Source organism: Myxocyprinus asiaticus, chromosome 29, assembly GCF_019703515.2.
Source record: "Myxocyprinus asiaticus isolate MX2 ecotype Aquarium Trade chromosome 29, UBuf_Myxa_2, whole genome shotgun sequence".
NCBI lineage: Eukaryota > Metazoa > Chordata > Actinopteri > Cypriniformes > Catostomidae > Myxocyprinus > Myxocyprinus asiaticus.
The window spans coordinates 32821870-32840462 of NC_059372.1; the positions used below are offsets into that span (position 1 = coordinate 32821870).

Genomic DNA, 18593 nt, shown 5'->3' on the forward strand with positions numbered 1-18593 from the left:
GGTGGTAATGCCGAAGCCGTTACACCTCAGGTGTGACTTATTTTTCAATACTTCTACGGGCTGGAGTCAATTATTCCAATGGTTACCACATTGTTCAGGGTTTTAATCTCAAGACATTTTCTGGTTTTCTTTGATACAGCCCAAGCCTTCATTGCTAGTTCGAAAATGTCACTTTAGAAATAGCAATGAAGGCTTGCGCTGCTTTCAATAAAAAGATAGAAATAATATAGAAACTGCTGTATTGATAATGTTGTGGAGGTGCACTGACATCAAGGCTCTGTTTAGTGGTCACATATGTTCGTGTGTGTGTGCGCGCACATTTGTATGTGTGTCAGTGTGTGAGTGTGAGAGAGTCAGAGGGATAGCAAGGCCGCTACTCAACAGGAATTGAAATAAATGTAGGATTTTATAGTCATTGTTTGTCATTCTTATACAATGTACATACAGTATATCTTTGTGTTATTTTGATATTTTGCTGTGGTAGACTTTGTGAAACAACTGAAATAATTTGGCAAAGTGATGTGGAACTGTTATGCAGACAAGGCCTGGAACTACTTCATAGCTGTGCGTTTACTGAAAAATAATTGCACACCTTAGAATGTCTGTCAACCAGTCAGAATCAAGTATTCAACATACCCATGGTATAAATGAATATTATTCTTACGTGGGCTGGAATGAAAAGTGACATTGCAATGCATTTTTATCTTCCATGTTCCATGTTTTTGGCATTAACGTGACATGTTTACTCCCATGTATGGGAGAGATCAGCACATGCCTCCAAGCTTGACTCCGCCCTCAACAGCACTTGCAGAATGATCACCGGGTGCCTTAGACCCACAAACACAGTCTTTACATCCTGGCAGGTAATGTAAGTGTAAGCGTAGTTCTAGGGGGAGACTCACAGCTGTACATCATCACACCTTTATCTAGTTAGCTGCTAGCCAATCATACATCAGCCACTGCTTTAAAAGCCTGCTTTCAATCAACCTCTTTGCTGTTTCAATGTGCCAACATGGCAACCTCCACCTCCCCACTGCCACCAGTCAAGTCCCGTCCTGCACGGGGTTAGGCTCCTCACCCCCTGCCTCCTATCTCCGGCAGGATCTGACGGTTCGAGTAGCAATCTCATCGGACTGCCAGACGGGGCTTGCGCCAAAAAAGAAAATATATTCTGTGGTTCAATATCATTTCATCAAATAAATGTCAAGTCAACTCTACCAAGCCTGCGAGTCTTTCTGATAGAATTGCACCTCCAGATGTGAGGAGAGTCACTGGAAGCAGAAGAGAGAGGTCCCGCCAAGCCATCATGGAAGAATTAAGTTACCCGGTGACATTTTACATTTTCCTTGTTAATCACTCTGCCGAATTGTGTGTTTGCCTTTGTCCCTTTGTAATTATGTAGTTTAAAGTCACCATTAATTGCGGTTTAAGGAGCAGGTATGCTTGGATGAACATCTCAAACATTGATAACAGTGTTTTCTTACAGTATTTACATCATGTGTTGGAAAAAAGGAACAAATAAAAAAGAAAATATAGGCTGTCATCAGCTCTATGTGACCGACACAAAGCAACTTGTTTACTTGCACGACTCACCGAAAGTGAAGCGCTGTGCTGCTATACGAGCAGCTCAAGAAGAGCAAATGGTTTGCACGCGTTGCACTTGTATGATACTGACTAGCGCAGTTTCGTCACAATTTAATAGTGTTTAGCTTCCTGTTCAGCTCTTAACTAAATAAACACGCTGTGCACTTATGATGAAGGATTACAACAAGCGGTAGACTGGCATGCCACATGCAGGTGCGAGGGACTTCATATTAATAAAATACTCCTCTCTCGCTGTTGATCACATGCCAGACAAACTCTCAAACCTATTATTATTATTATTATTATTTTTTTATCAATATTTATCAATACTCACCTCATCCACCATCTTTCATTAGTTTTTTCACTGAGCTTGGCACAGTGTATTCAGGAATTGCCTTCTTTGTGAATGGTACATGTAATGCTCCTTAGTATTTGACTAAAATGAGGTATCTTAGGAGGCAGCACAAATCAGCTGCCTGCCTTTTGGAACAGCCTTTTTTGTTGTGAGCATACATATAATATCTTAAAATGCTGCCTCCGTAGGCAACTCACTAGGTTGTGGAACAGAGTAATACAAACCAAATGTTCTTTTAAGCGCCTTCAATTTGAAGTGCTTTCAATTTAAATTCATTGCTATTTAACTCTAACTGAACTCTATGACACTTAACCCTTTGCAATTACACTGCATCCCAACTATAGTTGATAGACATTAATCATACATATTTTCAGCTCCCTGTCCTTCCAACTCAGTAAAATGTACAGTACAACTCTGAAGGGCAATTCAAAACTACCAGCAATTCATATAATCAGTGTTGCACAATAATATCATACAGTGTACCAAATGCTGGTAACCCAGTATTGGCATGTTAACGTGCTAGTACACAATTCCCCAGCAAAGTGCTTATGGTTAAATTGGACTGGGGATGTCTCACAGAATGCTCTCAAAACAAACAATGGTGGCTTAATGCAAATCTGTTGTTTTCCACAGTAGTTTTCCACCCTTGACAGAATTCTCCCCATAATATTTAATCCAACTTCATTATAAAAAGCGCCAAGCTTGCAGTCCAGTGTGCTTCCTCAAGTGGCCTCCCACCAGGAGTCATGTCATACTTGACAGAGTCAACCCAAAATGCCGAGCAGCCTCCTGCTGGCCCAGCCTAATGGCCTGATTCATAATTCATGAGTGTTATGGTCAGTGAGCTGCCACAATCAGCGGTGTAGCTTCCTTATGATAATTGTTAAGTTGCAGCATGTGCATAGATAGTGTGAACATAGCAGAGCTGTAGGGGTGAAGTCTTGCACAAGATTGATGCTCAAAAAGAAGGAATTAAAGGGTTCACCCAAAAAAATGAAAAATCTGTCATTATTTTTTTCAACCTCATATCGTTCCTCGTATCATTGTTATTTGTTCAGTGGAAATCTTTACACAGAAATTAATATAACTCCATAATCTTTACCTCTGCTGAAGCTTGCATCTAGAAAAGGGCTTGTCAACATCACTGACACCAAAATAGCACTGGTTCTTGCGTGTATATTTTATTGAACCTGGCACAATGTTTTAATTCTGAATGCTAACGCAAGCTAGAAGCGTGCACACAAAGCTATCGTATGCTTTCAGAGGACTTGGAATATGGCGCACAAGCCGTATGGACTACTTTTATTATACTTTTATTGTGGATTGTAAATTGTGTACTTATTTGGTAGTTTATGTATTTTTTGGAACTTGACAGCCATGGAACAAAAATGTCACCTTTTGTGTTCCACAGATGAAAAAGAAGTCATGCAGGTTTGAAACAGCATGAGGGTGAGTATATAATGCCAGAATTGTAACTTTTTGTCTGAACTATTCAATTAAGAACAAGAAAGCAAGAGACAAAAAAAAAAAAAAAAAGCTGAAGATTATATCTGTACCTGTCGGTGCTCTGCAGCGGTTCATTGCCTTTCCTCCACAGGCTGACGGCTGTGGGATAGGCCTGCGGCCTGCACTCCATAGTGACTGTGCTGCCTGACTTGGCTTTAAGCAGAGCTCTGAGAGGGCTTCTGGAAAAGTCTGGGGGTGAGGCTGTGGAAAAACATAGGACCAGATAAGTCAAACAGCTGCCACAGGCACAGATTCACTTTACACACCATCGTGAATGGAAAGGAGGGCTGAGAGAATTGTTGTGTGTACACTGTGGATCTAAGACCATTTTAGCATTTTCTCTAAAAAACAAAAAAAGAAAAAAAAAATAGATTTTGGTATAATATTCCCCTAAACCTGTACAGTCACATTTCTGAGAATGAGAGCTTTCATTTGATATATGAATTGTCCATGTTAAATGCTATGTAAAGGACTTTTATATTCACATTCATATTACTACTACATTACCTCTAGGTGGCACTTATTTGCGACGCGGATATTTTCAGCCCTTATTTTGTTATTTTATGTAACATAAATGCAAAATTGATGGTATTCTTTGAAAAGTTCAGATTCTAAGCTTTCAAATGATACCACATATGCCTGACTTATGTATCCGGGGACTTTAATGCTTTAAGCGTAAACTTGTTTCGCGATATAGCACCCCCCTATTGACCCACTGGTGGGTCCAGAGAGTTAAAGGGGTTAACTAAAGGATGCCATTTAGTAGACATGATGGTACAGTATATATACCATGCAAGGGTAAAAATATGTCATCCTGTCGAGATTTTACTATTTATACAGCCCAGTGGCAATTGCTTTAAGACTACAAGGGAAGCACGGCTTCCCCTATAATTTCATAAGAAATGTGGCAATGATGAGTTTAATATGTGAACAAATAATATATATATATATATATTCATTCAAGTAAAGCAATTCACTTTTTTCTACTTGAAAATGTCCATAGAACTCAGTGGACACACAGTCCATAGAGCGCTATAGAAGCCATGCTTTAATGGGAGTCTATGGCAGACGCATGTTCCATTCAAATCAAGTGAGCAAAAGATTGATGTTCACTGGACAAGAGGCTTTAAACACATCATTTTTGGAAGTCAAGGAAGAACTTGTTATAAGTGGAGTTTAGTTGTTTACAGTGGAAAAGCAGCACAGCAGTTTGCCGCATTAATACTCAATTCAATTTACTATATGTGTAGACACCGGTGTGTATATGTTAGCTATTACAACAGCTTTGAATGTGGCTCACCCAATCAGAATCTAGGGTCTGAACTATCCATTTCATGATATTAGTTTGACTGTTTTGAGTCTTGTTTTTAACTCGTGTTATATGTGAAAACGCTTGAACTGTAATGTAAAACCATAATTGGTTTGTTATGAACAATCTTCAGAAGTTCCAAATAAAACAAAAAATAATGAAATCAGATGAACTACCATTAATTTGGTAGTTCATCAAATTAATTACCACATGGCTTTATAATATATAAACAATTTTTCTGTTGCATTTCCAGGAAAAAGAACTATATTGTGACACTGTTGATGTGATGTAAAATTACTCACCGTGATTTAAGATTTTGGTCATCAATGCTTATGATATTTCCCAGACAGACCGCACCAGTGTTAGAAGCTGTCCAAACAGTATTCAAAGTGGACCTTCTCTGAAATATGTTTTCAATAGTGATGACGTAAGTATAAAGAACTAACACTAATTGGGATGTCTAATGAATATACTATGCCGAGAAGCGGCGTTATCCAATGCTGCAGATAAAGTCGCTTATTCACTGTCATAGCTAACACGCTGTAGCCTAAAGCATTGTTAAATAGCATACCTAATTAGCTCATGGAGGGCAGCTGGCCCCTACACAAACATCATTAGAGGAGACCGGTGAAGGAATTGGCTACAGTCAGAAAGCATTGGTGTCCTTGATGACCTCTATCCACTTCCTACCTTAACTCGCTCTCTCTCTCTCTTTGTATGAGTTGATGACAAAGGTCTCAGTCTGGTCTTTGTCACCGTCTGCTCAAAGATTTTACCACCAGTGAACCCCTCCGTTGTGGCTTTGTCATCATTGTCAACAGAGCAGCCAACGTCTCTCATCTCCCACCAGCCAATCAATACTGGATTAACATTACTGAGGGTCACAGTGCCAGGCCACCCCACTCTAAATGATGGAAAATCAATTTTCTTATGGGAAATGTTTAAAAGAGGGGAACTCCTTGGTGTGTTAGCCCATTTCAAGTGTTTATTTGGCTATAAAAACAGTAGAGCACACCAGTGTATAAGAGAGCCATCTTCTGTTATTCATAACGGACCATACTGCATATTGAACCACTTTTTTGGAAATGGCACTGTTGACTTTTTGTAGTGGCAATAGAACCAATGACCAATGAGTTAGACAAAAAGCACACACTCAAATGTCCACCAAAATCTTTATATGGGTGTGTAGCGAGTAGGGCGTGGCTGAGCGATAATAATGGACGACTGGGGGAGAATTATCGCAATCAGCCGGGAGAGAGATAAAGAGGAGCCAGAGCCGCAGTTCTAGAGAGAGAGAGAGACACACACAAAGCTGTCTGTGTGTGTGTGTGTGTGTGTCTATGTGTTTGACGTGACTGCTGAAAAGCAGTGCATGTATTTTTTGTGGTGCTGAAAAGCACCCCATTATGTGTGACACTGAAAAGTGTGTGTGTTAATTAATGTCTTATTTTTGGGTGTTTACCCGTCTCCCGCTTCCTCCTTCATAAGAAAGGCAGAGGTTTGCCACAGGGTGATTCTTCAATTATGGGTTAGGTTTAGGTTTAGGATTAGTCATTGACACATGAAAACCACAAAAGATAGAATAGTTTTTATCCCGTCCGGTGTGTGCTGCAAACAGTTGTGCAAGAAAAAGCATCAGATTTCTTGGGAACAAGCTTGACAAGTGGTCTCGATCCATTCTGTTGCCTCTCCTGGAGATGAATAAGGAACTTGCGGTTCCCTATCTGTCACTCACTTGACGTTGTGTTGATGTAGTGACAATAGGGGTCACCCTTGGGAGCCCCAAACACCTCTGATCTTTGAAAAAAGGCCAATGGGAATTGGTGAGTGGAATTTGCATGCCACTCCCCCAGACATGCGGGTATAAAAGGAGCTGGCTCGAAACCACTCATTCAGATTTTCTCTTCGGAGACGAGCGGTTGTATTCAGTGAGCTGAATTACTCTGCCAATCCATTCACCTCAAAGCTGTTTGATTTAAGGTGCATTACAACGATTTCTCCCCCACGTGCACCGGTGGAGTGCAGAGAACGCCCCTGGGTGCTTCAGCAGCTAAAAGAGTATATTCTTCTACTAAAAGAGTATATTTTCCTTCTAAAAGAGTGGCACTCATGGAGAGCATCTTTTTAAAGATGTCTTTCCGTTTGTGGGTAATTCCTGGTTGCGGTCATTACCTCTCCGCTTCCGACGGCCACGATCGCTGTCTCATGTGCTTGGGCGCTGCCCGTGTGGAGACAGCATTCGTGGACGGGTCATATCCTCACTGCGAGAACATGACCATGGCAAAGTTGCGGTCGTGGCTTTCTTTCGTCAGAGGGAAAGCCACCCGAGCACGCTCGTTCGCCCCGGTCGAGTTCTGGGATGGGACCGCCGGCTCGTCTCGAGTTCGTGGTCTCATTCGGGGCTCATGAAGAGGATGAGCTGTCGGTCACAGCATCGGGGAGTGAGATTGTCCAGTCTGACACTGAGGACTCGGCTGGGCTCCCACCTTCGGGTGTGGTCGCCCAGTCGCAGACTGACACGAAGCTGGCGGCTATACTTGCCCAGGCGGCTGCGAGCGTCGGGCTGGAGTGGAACCCTCCACTCCCCCCTGAACCCTCTTGGCTTGACGATTGGCTCCTGGGCCCAGAGTGCCGCTCACGGCCGCGCCCCGCCCCGGTCCCTTTCTTCCTGGAGGTGCATGAGGAGCTTACGAGGTCATGGCGGGTACCTCTTGCTGCCTGGACCCGGTCTCACAGCTCCTCCGCTCTCACTACCCTCGATGGTGGGGCTGCCAGGGGGTACTTGCGTGTAGAACGCTGCCATCTGGCGGGACTGCCCGAGACTCCCGTCCAGGGCCTGTAGGTTTACGTCATCTCTGGCAACTAAGGCCTATGGTGCCACTGCACAGGCAGCCTCCGCCCTGCACGCCATGGCTCTCCTGCAAGTGCACCAAGCCAAGGCGCTAAAAGAACTGCACAAGGATAGTTCTGATCTGGGATTGATGCAGGAGCTGTGTTCAGTGACCGATCTCGCACTCCGGGTGATGAAGGTCACGGCGCAGACTCTTGGGCAGGCGATGTCCACCCTCGTGGTCCAGGAACATCACCTTTGGCTCAACCTGGTTGAGATGAGGGAGGCTGACAAGGCACGGTTCCTTGACGCCCCCATCTTCTAGTTTGGCCTATTCTGCGACACCGTCGAGGACATTGCCCAACAGTTCTCGGCGGTTAAGAAGCAGATGGAGGCTATTCAGCTGTAGGATTATCCACAAACGAAGCCATCAAATGAACACAATACCACATTCCACAGTTCAGAGAGATCCCCCACCAAGCCATTAGAGAGTCATAAAAACGAAACCATGGCACCTAAATTGCTGAAGGAGACCGTCTCCAACATTCCTGCTTAATCTCAAACTAGGGTTTGTAATGACAGAGCTAACCCATATGGACAACCCTTCTTTGTTCCACAAACTTAAACCCTTTGTAAGACCAAATGTCCAAGTAAGACCATGCAAAGATCTAAATTAGTTACTTGATATAAATTCGCTACACAGCACATCCTGCCCCGGCGTGGATCAAGATCCCGCACCCTGTCTGCTCGTCGCCAAGGGCGTCCCCCTGCGGCAACAACACCGGCTCCGCCACAGCCTGCCCCAGCGGCCTGGCCCCGGCGTGGAGCCACCCGAAGGAAGCAGATGCCCCCCGTCTCACGGCCCACTGCCAAGAACCCGAGGAAGGCTTCGAAGCGCCCCTGAGATGGGCGACCCAGGGACATGGAGACCTGCTGCATTGAAGGTGGTAAACAGACCACTCCAACCCCCGGTGGAAGCCCGGGAGGAGAATCTTTTGTTTCCTTTTCTTTTGATTTCGCCACATGCCCAGAGGGCTGCGGTACCCACATTGTCAAGAAAAGAGTGGTTTCCTCATTCCCTGGGTCACACACCCAGTGTTCACGGCCGTCGTTATCACGACCGCCGGACACTGCACCTATATGGCAGGCATGGTGCCCCGGAGGCTGGCCCCATGCCCCAATGTGCCCAGCTGTGGCACAAACACACCCACACCAGGGCGGTTTTGATGGACTACGGGGATAATATCCCTCCTCCCCCATCCCTGACCGGTCCTATGGTGGGTATCCGGAGCCAGGAAAGTGCTTCAATGTCCCAAGACTCAGCACGGCCATAAGTTCGTGGCTTGAGCCTCCTCAACGTGGCGCCTCAGGCTCTGCCCTGCCACGAGGCCCCACCCACCGGTACGTCTGACACGATTGTCCCCTTGGTCCCCCCCTTTGGAGGCGTGGCGTGCGCTCTCCAACCCGTCGTGATGGCTGACCAGGACAGTCCGACTCGGCTATGCGATTCAGTTCGCCAGGCGTCCGCCAGGTTCAACGCCGTTTGTTTCACCTCAGTGAAGAGCGAGAACACCACTGCCCTGTGTGCAGAGATCGCGACCCTTCTGCGGAAGGACTCGATAGAGCCTGTCCCTCCAGCCGACATGAAGAAGGGGTTCTACAGCCCCTACTTCATCATACTGAAGAAAGGTGGTGGGTTGCGGCCAATCTTGGACCTGCGAGTACTGAACCGGGCCACAGACTCCCGTTCAAGATGCTGACACAGAAACGCATTTTAGCAAGCGTTCGTAATCAAGATTGGTTTGCGGCAGTATACCTGAAGGACGCATACTTCCACGTCTCGGTTTTACCTCGACACAGGCCCTTCCTGCGGTTTGCTTTCGAGAGCCGGGCATACCAGTACAAGGTCCTCCCCTTCGGTCTGTCCCTGTCGCCTCGCATCTTCACAAAAGTCACAAAGGCAGCCCTTGCCCCACTAAGAGAAGTGGGCATCCGCATCCGCATCTCGATGACTGGATAATCCTAGCTCACTCTTGGGATTTGTTGTGTGTGCACAGGGACCTGGTGCTCAGCCGGCTGGGGTTTCGGGTCAACTGGGAAAAGAGCAAGCTCTCCCCGGTTCAGAACATCTCTTTTCTCAGGTTGGAGTTGGACTCAGTCTTGAAGATGGCATGCCTCACAAGCAAGTGCACGCAGTCGGTGCTGAACTGCTTGAAATCTTTTTTGGGGAGAAAAAAGAAGAGAAGAGGCCACGGCTGGGGTAGCCTGTCCCCATTTTTTGGGCAGTCGACTTGTCCCCGAGGTGCAGGGGACCGTACAACGCTCGTAGGAGCGTTGGGGGAGGTTACATGATGGCCAGGTGCGCTGGCTATGAGGCACACAGTGGTCTGCCTGTCTCGCACCGCCAGTCCACGTAACACAGTTCAGCTAGTTGTGGCGTTTCGTATAGGGACCCCTAGTGTCACTACATTGACACAACGTCAAGTGAGTGACAGATAGGGAAAGTCCTGGTTACTTTCGTAACCTCCGTTCCCTGATGGAGGGAACGAGACATTGTGTCCCTCCTGCCACAACACTGAACTACCCGCTGAAATGACCGGGACCTTGTCTTGGCTCCTCAGCACAAAACCTGAATGAGTGGTTGCGAGCCAGCTCCTTTTATACCCGTATGTCCGGGGGAGTGGCATGCAAATTCCACTCGCCAATTCCCATTGGCATTTTCTCAAAGATCAGAGGTGCTTGGGATTCCCAAGGGTGACCCCTAGTGTCACTACATCGACACAACGTCTCGTTCCCTCCATCAGGGAACGGAGGTCACGAAAGAAAACAGGACGTTACCATATACCGTGTAAAAAAAATTTTTAAATGAAAGGATTTACACTGAAATTATTTGACATTTTCTTTAAACAGGAATAGAAGAGTGTGTACAAATGCGGCATAAACTGTAATGCATTTCAGCACCAAATTAAGTAAACAACGACCAATCGAACAATAACATAGACATTTATAGCTATTACACTATGAAAAAAACTGATTGACTGAGATCAGACATAGTTGGCAAACACTGATGCAATTAATCTGCTTTTACTAACATAGCACCACAATTTCCCTGAGTGTTCGACCTTCCCTATGAGCACATATAGTGGAATGCATGACTTGATTGGACTGACCAAATTTAGACGTGTAAAGATTTCTGCCAAAGCATTTTAGACAAACATTCTTTTTTTTAACATACATCAATAATTCATTTTAATTATCAACAGAACAAATGTGTCTTTGGAAGTTCAAATAATCCAATCAAAATCTACAAAAAATTTGAATGGCCATGACGCCTCTGATTGCACATACCAAATCATGATCAGATTTTTAATAATAATAATAATAAAAAATATTAAGTAGTCAAAAGGGACCCTAAAAATGTCCTCATACGGGTAATGGGAGAATTTAAGAAGAGTTCAAGATTTTAAGAAGTAAAAAAATTGAGGTCTACCAATATATTGGTTTTACCAATTAATCGGTGCTGATAGTTGTTTTTTTGGAACTACTGGTTATCTGCAAAAAACTATTATGATAGTCTCCGTCATTTAAAAAAAAGAGTCGCACAATAAGTAAATGTATTCTGGGCTTATTTATAGTTAAATGTCCTGTTTATGTACAAAATCTAATTGGGATTTTGGATGCCTGTATATCTGTGCCCGTCATAGTTAGGAAAGACAATTTTTTTCTTACATTTTATAAATAGATTTTAATAGAACTATCCGCAGATTAGTCAGTTATCTGTCTCTTCCACCACCTTAGTTATCAGTATCTGCAAAACCCACTATCGGTCGACCTCTAGTCAGAAGAGTCCCTAATTGAAGAATCACTGAAATATCTTTAAAAAAAATGTCTTAAGGTGAAATGCAGTGTGAACAAAGGCACAAATAATTGCAACTGAAAGAGGAACAGCAGGCTTTCTTACCTAACACCACCAGCTCTGCACCAAAATAAATGATTCCATGTTTGTTCTCAGCAACACACTGATACATGCCAGCATCTGAGAGGTTTACATAGCTGATCGTCAAAGCTCCATTCTCTATCTGTATCCTGTCCTGTGACACAAAGGAAAAGCAATGAAAATACTTCTGTCAAAGCATTTTAAAATAGCTATGCATGCAGCTTAAACAACAAAGATAGAAATTTAGTCATTGTATAATCATCAAAATGTATACACAGTACATATAACAGAGCATGGTGAATTCTCCTGCCGGGGTTGTGAGTTTAAGACCTTTGCATTGCCAGTCCAGTTACAACTATGCATTCACTCTCTTATTACCTGCCCTGATTTATTTTTACCTCAGCTGCAAGTAGTTCTCCATTCTTCAGCCAGCTGTATGAAGGTTTGGGTTTCCCATTGGCCTTACACTCCCAAAATAATCTCTCTTCAATTGACAAAGCACTGTCTCGCATCGTCTGCATCCACTGAGGTTTTGCTGAGGAGACAAAAGTATAACATTTCCATTATCATTCATAATAATCATGAATATTTCAATGTACTTTAATTCCTGAGAATTATTGATGCTTCAGTAAATTTATTTAACCCTATCTTTATTGGAGTCCAACATTAAACTCTTAAGTTTTTTATACACTGAATGGCCAAAAGTATATGGAAGCCAGAACACTACACCCATATGGGCTTGTTGAACATTTAATTTCAGAATCAATAGCGTTAATCACTCCATTTAACAGCTTTCACTCTTCTAGGATAGCTTTCTACTGGATTTTCAAACATGGCTGTATGGATTTGCTCCCAATCAGACACAAGAGCATTATTGAGGTCAGGCACGGCTCACCGTCAGCGTTCCAATTCAACCCAAAGGTGTTCAGAGTGGCTCTGGTCTGAGCTGTGTGCAGGCCAGTCAAGATCTTCCACACCAGACTCTTTATCCATGTCTTTATGTACCTTGCTATGTATTCAGGGGCATTGCCACAAAGTTTCAAATACACAATTTGCAAGAATGGGCATTTAGTCTATAATAATTGCATTTGATAAAATAATTTAATATTTTACATATACCGGTTGTTGTACCGGTTAGCTATGATTGGTGGATTCTTCTCTGCATGATCATGGATAACGTAGTTATTCGCCAGAAATTCCGCAAATACACAAAAATGTTTTTTTAATGAAGTTGAAATAACACAGACTGGTGGCTTCAACAGAAGCATTCACAATTGATTAAAAACCTCAGAGCTTTTTTTTTATTTTTTAAGTTATCGTTAAAATTCCTATTCATTGTTAAAAATCCCATTCATTTTTATTTTTACTTCCAGAACCAGACTGTTGCACTCTATTACTGTTCTAAACAATCGGATTTATGATTTTCATCTGGCCAATGATAAAACAGATAAGAAATCCTTTAGACTTACATTGAAGGAGGGACCTGAGACATATATACAGTAGGGACGAAAATATCAGCAAATTTCAATCACAGTGGTAATTCAAAGTGCTTTACATGGACATAAATTAAAGATCCATAAAAGTCCCTTCCAAAATAACTTAAAAACAAGAAAAATAAAGACAAGTATAAAAATGAAGACATAATAATTTAACACTGAGTTCTGGGCGCCCCTTCAGGTGGGTAAACAGGTGCAACAGGGGTCCAAAGGTCGATCACCTCATGATATTGTAACGGCCAATCCCGTGACCTTTAATAGCCACCTTCCTGATGACCTAACGTCTATAACCCCATGATTTTAAAGCTACCACTCTTATAGTCTTTAATAACCCCCCACCTTTATTGTTCAGATGTTTATACCAGATATTTAAATGAAATAAAATGTTATGGTGCAATCAGTAAGAACATGAAAGGTTATGGCACTAAATCTGTGAGCCCCTTATCTGAGTGGAAGCACTGAACAGGTGCCCCAGGGGTCCATAGTCTTTAATAACCCCCCACCATTATCGTTTAGATGTTTCCACCAGATATTTAAATGAATAAAAACGAATGAAAAATGATTACAGAAGTAAAATGATACAGTGCAAACAGTATGTGCAACATAGTGCTCAGTCAGTAAATGCACAGCTGAACAGATGTGTTTTCTGTCTGGATTTGAATGTGGCTATTATTGTAACACATCTGACCTCTTCTGGTGGCATAATAGCTAAACACTGTTTCTCCTTGTTTTGAGTGAACCCTTGGTATTTCTAACTGACTTGATCCTCATGATCTGAGAGGTCTGTCAGGTTTATATTCAACAAGCATATCTGCAATGTATCTAGGTCCTAGGCCATTGAGTGATTTATAAACTAGCAATAGTCACATTAAAGTAAAAGACATTATATAACTATATGAGTGCTTCATCATGATTCAGACAAGACTAGTATCACACAACCTGTAGCATGAATGAAAACTTGTTGCATTTTCCATTTGCAGGAAGATGAAGAGACACAAGAGCGTACTGACCTTCTTGCTTCCAATTAATCAAACAGCATGTATTGTACATATGTCACAGCTAAACCCTACATTAAGCTTATGATTGGAGATTAGAGGCAATTTTAGATCAAACTAGAGTTTAAATCAAGGGTAGTGTCAGTTCAGGCAGGTCACGTAGTCAGCTTACAATCAGCTGATGCTCAACTGATCATGAATCTACCAATAAAATTCAGACGCTCATAAGAGAGGTTCTATTTAAGTCCTCCATTTATTAATTGCTTTAGCTGTCTTTCCATTGCATGGATGCAAGACGCACTTAACACCCTCCTCCATCCGCAGTTCCACTTCTTGCATGGCAGCTTCACCTTTTGGTTTTTCTCTACATCTGTCTTGTTGTTCTGTGCTCTATGACTACAGTTAATTGCCAGCTTAAATTGTATACAATCAATAAAGTATTCATTCAGTATTCAAGTTAGTATTCATTTGACGGAAGTGGTCCTGACTGAACTAGATTTGTAAAAAATAGTTCTACTTGCCCATGGAAAACCATTATTACAATGCTGGTGTGTTGTGGGTGGTTGCCAGCATGGGGGTGGGTCTTTTGAACCTAGCAACCACCCAGAACACCCTAGCAACCACATAGCAATGCACTAACCAACCACCCAGAAAACCCGAGCAATTGCATAGCATTTATGTTAAATCACTTTGAATTACATTGTGTGTGAAATATGCTATTTAAATAAACATACCTAGCATTAGCCACTCAGAATACTTTAGCAAACAGAAAGCAACATGCTTGCAGCCACACACAACACACCAGCACCGTAGTTATGGTTTTGCATGGGCAAGCAGAATTTTTTTCTACAAATCTCAGTCAGTCATGAAAACTCTCTGAAAGTTTTAGTATGATAAAGTGGGTATTGCATATTGATAGGATACTTGTCTAAATATGCTACGCTGCTGCTGCAGAGCAAAAACAGTGACTTGCTACTGCTAGAACATACACATACATACTGAGTACAATACACACTATGTGATTAATTGGAAGCAAGAAGGCCAATATGGTCTTATGTCTCTTTGTCTTCCTGCTAATGAAAAAGGCAACAGGTTTACTGTACATTCAGGCTTTAGGTTGTGTGATGCTAGTCTTGTCAGAATCATGATGGAGCCCCCATATGGTTCTATAATGTAACTTCCTCCTCACATTCTGCATATTTGATTTGAACCAATCACACTATGTTCAAGCAGACAAGTCTATAGATAGGTCATCAATCAGCGAAAATATCACCAGTCCTGCTAACCATGCTTGCAAGTTTAATAGCAACTCAGCACATAATTGATTGATAAGTGTTGCGTACTGATGAGCCCTTGCCCTGGTTTCTCAAAAATTAATTAAACCCAAGGTTTGTTGTTAGAACATCTATAAAATGCATGAGCTGACCAACCTTGCAATTGTTATAAATTTTTTCTGTTCTCTCCCTATCAACACCCTCTGACTTTTTTTCAAAGAGTTTGTGAACTCTTGCACTCTGATAGCATTGCGAAGACCTTGGTTTCATCATTGTAGAGGTCAGGTCACTTTAGTGGAAGGTCAGTGTTGCACCTGCCCTGCTAACCTTCTAAATAAGTCATATTTAAACCCAGAGAAAGCTTTAGAGAATCACCTTTATATATATATTTTTTTAAAAAATCCATCTATCTGAATTAGAACTTAGAAGTGGTGTGTAAACAGACGTATGTGGAAAGTGCAACTTTCAAATCCCATCTAATCAAATAGCACAATGCTGATGACCCAGAGGGGCATTCTATAGCTCAGAAGTTGCTCTTTGACAGCTCAGGAGACTCGAAGGGATAGTTCACCCAAAAATTAAAATTCTCTAATCAAAACTCACCCTCATGCCATCTCAGATGTGTATGACTTTATTTCTTCTGCTGAAAACAAACAAAGATTTTTAGAAGAATATCTCAGCTCTGTAGATCCTCACAATGTAAGTCAATGGGAACCAAAATTTTGAAGGTCCAAAAGCACATAAAGGCATCATAAAAGTAATCGATAAGACTCCAGTGGTTTAATATAATTTACGTCTTCAGAAGCGATATGATAGGTGTGGGTGAGAAACAGGTCAATATAAGTAATTTTTTTACTATAAATCGTCATGGTTACTTGTGTAGCCCGAGACACCTCTGGTCTTTGATAAAAGGCCAAAGAAAATTGGCGAGTGGTATTTGCATGCCACTCCCCCGGACATACAGGTATAAAAGGAGCTAATGTGCAACCACTCATTCAGGTTTTATGCTGAGGAGCTGATATAAGGTCCGGCCATTTCAGCGGGTAGTTCAGCGGTGTGGCAGGAGGGACACAACGCCTTGTTCCCTCCATCAGGGAACGGAGGTTACACAAGTTACACAAGAGATATGCCATAGTTATGGCGTCAATGAGCCAGTGGGCGATCCTCTGTTTGGAGACAGCGCTTCCTTTCCGCTGTGCACCAATGCAGACAAAGAGCTGCTCAGAGATTCTAAAGCTCTGCGTGTGATCCAAATAGATGCGTAAAGCACACACCGGACACAGCAACGACAGGGCTGGGTCTGCCTCCTCCTGGGGCAGTGCTTGCAGGTTCACCACCTGGTCCCTAAAAGGGGTGGTGGGAACCTTGGGCACATAGCCCCGTCGGGGTCTCAGGATCACGTGAGAGTAACCCAGACTGAACTCCAGGCACGTTCCGCTGACAGAGAATGCTTGCAGGTCACCTACCCTCTTGATGGAAGTGAGCGCAGTCAGGAGGGCAGTCTTCAAGGAGAGTGCCTTAAGCTCGGCTGACTGCAAAGGCTCAAAGGGGGCTCTCTGTAGACCCTGAAGAACTACAGAGAGGTCCCATGAGGGAACGAGGCACGGTCTGGAGGGCACGGTTACCTGGCGCCTCTTAGAAACCTGATGATCAGGTCGTGCTTCCCTAAGGACTTACTGTCGACTGCGTCGTGGTGTGCTGCTATGGTGGCAACGTACACATTCAAGGTGGAAGGGGAGAGCCTCCCTTCCAAACTCTCCTGCAGGAAGGAAAGCACTGATCCGACTGCGCATCTCTGAGGGTCTTCGCGTCGGGAAGAACACCACTTAGCGAACAGACACCACTTAAAGGCATACTGGCGCCTTGTAGAGGGGGCCCTAGCCTGAGTGATCGTGTCTACCACCGCGGGTGGTAGACCACTTAGGTCTTCCGCGTCCCATCCAGGGGCCAGACATGGAGATTCCAGAAGTCTGGGCGTGGGTGCCAGAGGGTGCCCCGTCCCTGAGAAAGAAGGTCCTTCCTCAGGGGAATTCGCCAGGGGGGAGCTGTCACGAGGAGCGTGAGGTCCGAGAACCACATCTGGGTGGGCCAGTAGGGTGCTACCAGGATGACCTGCTCCTCGTCCTCCCTGACCTTGCACAGGGTCTGTGCAAGTAGGCTCACTGGGGGAAACGCATATTTGCGTAGGCCAGGGGGCCAGCTGTGTGCCAGTGCGTCTATGCAGAGGGGAGCCTCGGTGAGGGCGTACCAGAGCAGGCAGTGGGAGGATTCTTGGGAGGCGAACAGGTCCGCCTGTGCCCGTCCGAATCGACTTTAAATCAGCTTGACCACCTGAGGGTGGAGTCTCCACTCTCCCCTGAGGGTAACCTGCCGTGACAGCGCGTCCGCTGTAGTGTTGAGGTTGCCCGGGATGTGAGTGGCTCGCAGCGATTTGAAGTGCTACTGACTCCAGAGGAGGAGACGGCGGGCGAGTTGTGACATACAATGAGAGCACAGACTGCCTTGGTGGTTGACATATGCTACCGTTGCGTCCTGTCTGTCTGAACTAACACATGCTTGCCCTGGATCAACGGCCGGAACCTCCGTAGGGCGAGCAGAATTGTCAACAACTCGAGGCAGATGATGTGCCAATGCAGTCACGGGCCCGTCCAGAGGCCAGCGGCTGCGTGCCCATTGCAAACAGCGCCCCAGCCCATTTTGGAGGCATCTGTCGTGACCATGACGCGCCTGGAGACCAGTTCTAAAGGAACACCTGCTCGTAGAAACGAGAGGTCGGTCCAAGGGCTGAAAAGACGGTGACAGACCGGCGTGATGGCTATGCGATGTGTCCCGTGGCACCATGCCCATCTTGGGACTTGAGTCTGGAACCAGTGCTGAAGCGGCCTCATATGCATCAACCCCAGCGGGGTGGCCACCACCGAGGAAGCCATATGCCCCAGGAGCCTCTGAAAGAGTTTCAGTGGAACCGCTGTTTTCTGTTTGAACGCCTTCAAACAGGCCAGCACCGACTGTACACGCTCATTCGTGAGGCGCGCTGTCAAAGAGACTGAGTCCAACTCCAAACCGAGGAAAGAGATGCTCTGAACCGGGAGGAGCTTGCTCTTTTCCCATTGACCCGAAGCCCTAATCGTCTGAGGTGCGAGAGCACAAAGTCCCTGTGTGCACACAACATGTCCCGAGAGTGAGCTAGGATTAGCCAATCGTTGAGCGAATGCCCACTTCCCTTAACGGGGCAAGGGCTGCCTCTGCAACCTTCGTGAAGACGCGAGGGGACAAGGACAGGCCGAAGGGGAGGACTTTGTACTGA

At 44.3% G+C, this 18593-nt stretch overlaps 1 protein-coding gene across 1 annotated transcript in view; it reads right to left on the bottom strand.

The window, feature by feature from the left end:
- The window catches only part of cntn3a.2 (contactin 3a, tandem duplicate 2), a 107625-nt gene that overhangs the window by 43558 nt on the left and 45474 nt on the right, over positions 1–18593 (bottom strand). The window contains exons 8-10 of the mRNA XM_051662873.1: positions 11920–12056; positions 11546–11675; positions 3496–3646 (exon numbers count right to left, since the gene is read on the bottom strand). Of these exons, the coding sequence (XP_051518833.1) occupies positions 3496–3646; positions 11546–11675; positions 11920–12056 (418 nt within the window). The remainder of the gene's footprint in view (positions 1–3495; positions 3647–11545; positions 11676–11919; positions 12057–18593) is intronic.